Raw genomic sequence first — 5,495 nt, forward strand, 5'->3', positions numbered from 1 at the left:
AATACATATCCCAAGTAGAAGTCTCAAATATCGAGGAAATGTATTCGAGAAACTGGCACAAGTTCTTACATTTTAAAGAATAATTGACCTAATTCAGATATTTCATAAAAGACTGCGGTCCAACCAATTTAGGCTTATTCCAACATTTACACAAAATTCGGGGGCTAAGGTCAAATGAGGTCCTATAATTATAGAGTTTATAAGGGTCATCAAGGCTAGTATAGGACTTGGTTTTGCAGCTTTTTGTTGAAATACGAGTATATTAATCATAATTATAAACTTAAAAGACCTATTCGCGGGGTTCAGTTGTATTATCTCCAAATTTGCGACCTGTAGTTTGCTTACAAGGTTTACAAGCCCTATTGGGGAGTTCAGTTGTATGGGGCTAGGTGAAATAATGGACCGATCTTAACCATTTTCAATAGGCTTCGTCCCTGGGATCATGTACCAAATTTCATTGAATTATCTTCAAAATCTTGTAGTTTGATTACAGACGGACGGACATAGCTAAATCGACTCAGAAAATGATTCTGAGCCGATTGGAATACTTTAAGGTAGGTATATGACCAACGTTTCAACTTCAGCACAAACCCAAATTTCCGAAAAAACGGAAATTCGGTCCTTTTCAATCAAAGGAGTGATTATATAAACATGTTTACTCGGTCACTATATGTTTTGCATAAGCTTTCAGAGAGTATTTTAAAGCACAAGAAAGATTCAATCAAACGGTTGAAGACAGCCATGAGACATATAAAAAAAACACTTAGAAATGTCGTAATAAGAGGTCGACATATTTCCTCTTAATTCTGATGAAAAAAGAGAAGCTCAACAAAGGGATGCTCAACACACCTCAGAAAAATCGTATTAAGAGGTCGTCAGATTCCCTCTTAATTCAGATGAAAACAATAGAAAATTTTGCGCAGATTTGAATCTAAATCTGGCCTCACACATTATGTCTTTCAGATATCGTGTCAAAAATATTGAAAATAACGCATGTTGTCCATATTTGAGACAGCGAGAAGACATCTTTATTTATTAAATTAGTTATGACGTCTGATAGTCTAATCTTTCGACCTTAAAAAAAGGTTAATCTTTTTCGAGATACCTCACTTTGCTTTAAAATATTGAAAATAAAGCGTGTTGTCCGAATTTGAGACTGCGAGAAGACATCTTTATTTATAAAATTAGTTATGACGTTTGATTGTTAATCTTTTGACCTTAAAATAAAGGTTAATCAATTTCGAGATACCTCACTTTGTTTTCATTATTAAACGCAATAGTTTATAATGGTCCAATTAGGAAAAATAAATAAATTTGTGATCATTTCTAATTTCTAATGAAATTCATTCACATTCTAAGTTATATATGAAAAACTTAAATTCGCCCGTAATTTCTTCTTATTGTTGACAAAAAATAAATTTTTAACTACAGGGTTCATATAGGGGTAACGGTAAATATGGGACTATCCTTATGGTAGATGAATTTATGTCTACTTCAAAGTTATTGATGTAGATTTTAATCGTGTTATTAGAAATACACAACTTTTTTTTAACCTGAAACTACTGTCATCAGCAAAGTCTTCAGCAACACTTTTCACCATCTGAACGAAGGAGTTAAACACAAATTTAGGCGTCGTAGTCGATGAAACCTAAATACCGATTATGAACCACCAGAAGATTTTGGCCTTTGAGGGTCTGTCATGCCACTGCAATTACGCACAAATTGTGAAGTAGAAAGAAGGTTAGTCGGCAGCACTTGTGGAATGGACAAAGAAACCTTTTTAGGAACACCTATAAAGCAATTGATCGGTCAATGGTCAATTATGCTGCTCCACTGTGGTCTCCTTCGCTGAGTGATACTAAGTGGGGTAATATTTAAAGCTATCAAAATGCTGCCCTACTTACTGTAACGGGCTGCATGCAAATAACGTCGAAACACCACCTACACAAGGAAACGAAACTCCTCCCAGTCAAGAAACATAATGTCATGCTGACTAAACAATTCCTCCTGAAATGTCACCGGAGGAGTCCACCAAAGTTTGTCATCACATCCCCCAAGGCATGACAGTAAGGCTCTTTGAGTTTACGAGGAGAGCATACGAAGATATGTGCAGAATTCATTCAACCGAAATTCGTATACAGCAGCTTTGAATGACATTCATAATGACGCCATCAATACCGTGGTTTCATGATTCCTCATGAATGTAGCTCATAGCAGAAATTGAGAAGAAACTGCAGTATATAAGAGTTGCTCTAGCACAACTGAGATCAGAATGGTGCAATAGGCTCAACGCTTACTGTTCCCACATAAACTGCAGTAGTATACAAGAGTTGCTCTAGCACAACTGGGATCAGAATTGTGCAATAAACTCGACGCCTACTGGTCCCACATATACCGTGCCGTCCCCAAAAAAATGACCATCATGTGGACAATGCCCCTATAACACCTACAACGTATTCAACTACCCGACCTACACTACTTTACTTAGACCAATAACTCTATACAAGTAGCCCAGTTTCTCGGCTTGGATCTAAATACATTACTCACGGATGTTACAAACATCAACACTAACTCATAATACCCTTCCTACCTAGTTTAGGGACAATAATCTTAATATTCGGCTTCCGACATGTGTGTGCTGCTAGCGGTAAATATATCCGATATAATTTCACTACATTTGCGTATTTTCGCGGATACTAGTGTCTGATGCGTTTAAACCTACTGATTTGTGTATTTGTTGGTGTGTTTGACAGCCCTAGGCCCTAAATGTTAGTCTTGCTACAGATTTTCATTCAATATAGTTTGGAGCCAGAAAACTCTAAGGATGGGATGTTTCTAGGACTCGCAAAAATTTAATAGGTTTGATTTTACGTTAATAGGTTATGAAATTATTGATAATTTCCGAATTGATTGATTCCGAAGATTGATTGTAAAGGAATGGAGAAACATAAATTATTATTCAATTGCGATCTTATGTTCTTTGCGCGAATCGAATCGGATATAACGTATAAGGCCCTCGTTCAACCGTCAATATATCGTTATGATAAAAACGATAAGACATTAAGAAAATCAGTCCTTGTTGACGCAACATTTAACTTTGAAATTTTGTAATATTTTACCAAATAAATAAAAATGTGATGAAAAATTATTAATTTACATTTTCCCTACAATGATTGTATGTGTTTTATATGCACTTATGTGTGTTTTATTTTTCAATGATATAGATGAATTCATATGGGAATCATTTAAAATGATTGCTATATATAACTATTATTACTGTTTGTATACAATAAACGAGAATAAATGAAATGACAACTATATTGTATATTGTATTTTTCTACATGATACACAGTTATTGATGAAAATTAAAATTAGATTTTCTTAACAAAAGAAACGCTTCAAAACGATTCCACTTAAATGCTAATAACAAGAAGGTTTTGCTTTGGTTTATATTGATTTCCTTATAACTAGGAAATAAAAAATGCTGAATAAAAGATCATATTATAGGACTAGCAAACGAACTTAATTTGAAATGTTGAAATTAAAAAATATATAATAAAAAGAAGGCAAGAAATTAAATGCTATCACATAATATGAAAAGAAGGAAATTTTTAAATTAATATCGATATAAACTCAGAAAAAAAAATTCCATAAAAATTGCGTAATATTAGACTAGAGTTTGTTTGTTTGTATTTCTTAAGAAATTTCCCCAATTTAAGCTTTAAATATTTGGGGAAATTCATTGGCAATATCTCTTACTAATTGCTGATCAGAGGCACTACATTCAGTTTCCTCACAAAATATACGCGTAAAGATTTTCATAAAATCTTGCTTACGATGCTGATGTTCCTGATAGTTGGTGTTGCGTAAAATACGACGACATAATTCCAAATAACAGCGTCTCAACTATACAAAACCCAATTTCAATAATATTTCAAGTAAATATATATAATTATTATCAATAATAATAAAATAAAAAAAGAAACAAACTTACCGGATTACCAGCACATAGATCAGTTAATTGTCTGACTATAATATCGATTAATACTTTATTATCGTTCGTATAAAACATTCCAGCAGTTTCGGGTATACTAAAGATATCGATAAACATTTTCAATACCGAATTCATGGTATCCGTTGAGTGCTTAAGAACTTTTATAGGATCTTCTGCAATATTAAACAATAATTAACTTTAGTTTATTTTCTCAATTCAAAATAATTTTAATATACAAACCTTCCCGATTTAGTAATAGTAAAATCTTTTCGGTAAATACTTTGGCAGAGGGTAAATTCTGCATGGCTTCCACCACTACATTTTGTGAGAAATCCGTAAATTGTAAATTAAATGCTAAAATTAATGCTATAACCATATCGACTAATACTTCAGGATTATTGCCTTCAACTATTTCTAACAGAAATGAGGCAAAATGTACGCCCAGATAATCTAGAAGAGAAAAACAGAAACAAAATTAAAAACAAAATTTAAAACATTGCAAACAAATTAAGAAAATTGAATTAGAAACCTCTAAAACTTAGTTAATATTAATTATTTGGGAAAAAAGGTTAATTTGTGACCATTTATATTTCCCACCCAAAGTTCATTTTTCTTGGGAAATTTGAGTCAAAACTAAAAACCTCTATAACTTCGTTAATATTGAGTTTTTTGAGAAATAGACGTTAATCTGTGATCACTTATATTTTCCACCCAAAGTCCATTTTTCTTAGGAAATTTGAGACAAAACTAAAAACCTCTATAACTTCGTTAATATTGAGTTTTTTGAGAAATAGACGTTAATCTGCGATCACTTATATTCCCCACCCAAAGTCCACTCTTCATATGAAATTTGAGTCAAAATTAAAAACCTCTATAACTTGGTTAATATTGAGTTTTTTGAGAAATAGACGTTAATATGTGATCACTTATATTTCCCACTCAAAGTCCACTTTTCTTAGGAAATTTGAGTCAAAACTAAAAACCTCTATAACTTCGTTAATATTGAGTTTTTTGAGAAATAGACGTTAATTTGTGATCACTTATATTTCCCACCCAAAGCCCATTTTTCTTAGGAAATGTGAGTCAAAACTAAAAACCTCTATAACTTCGTTTTTGAGAAATAGACGTTAATCTGTGATCACTTATATTTCCCACTCAAAGTCTACTTTTATTAGGAAATTTGAGTCAAAACTAAAAACCTCTATAACTTCGTTAATATAGAGTTTTTTGAGAAATAGACGTTAATCTGTGATCACTTATATTTCCCACCCAAAGTTCATTTTTCTTGGGAAATTTGAGTCAAAACTAAAAACCTCTATAATTTCGTTAATATTGAGTTTTTTGAGAAATAGACGTTAATCTGTGATCACTTATATTTCCCACCCAAGGTCCTCTTTTCTTAGGAAATTTGAGTCAAAACTAAAAACCTCTATAACTTCGTTAATATTGAGTTTTTTGAGAAATAGACTAAAAACGTCTATAACTTCGTTCATATTGAGTT

General features: G+C 32.3%; 1 protein-coding gene across 1 annotated transcript; it reads right to left on the reverse strand.

Annotated features, from left to right (window-relative positions):
• Window positions 1-3,182: 3,182 nt before the first annotated feature.
• On the reverse strand, window positions 3,183-4,446 carry LOC111685261 (NCK-interacting protein with SH3 domain). Its single transcript, XM_046946757.1, has 3 exons — window positions 4,235-4,446; window positions 3,995-4,167; window positions 3,183-3,906 (listed from the first exon to the last, which is right to left on the reverse strand). Exons 1-3 carry the CDS (start codon window positions 4,368-4,370, stop codon window positions 3,715-3,717), a joined length of 501 nt encoding a protein of 166 aa, XP_046802713.1. The 5' UTR covers window positions 4,371-4,446; the 3' UTR covers window positions 3,183-3,714.
• Window positions 4,447-5,495: the final 1,049 nt, after the last annotated feature.

This window comes from Lucilia cuprina, chromosome 3, assembly GCF_022045245.1.
Source record: "Lucilia cuprina isolate Lc7/37 chromosome 3, ASM2204524v1, whole genome shotgun sequence".
Taxonomy (NCBI): domain Eukaryota; kingdom Metazoa; phylum Arthropoda; class Insecta; order Diptera; family Calliphoridae; genus Lucilia; species Lucilia cuprina.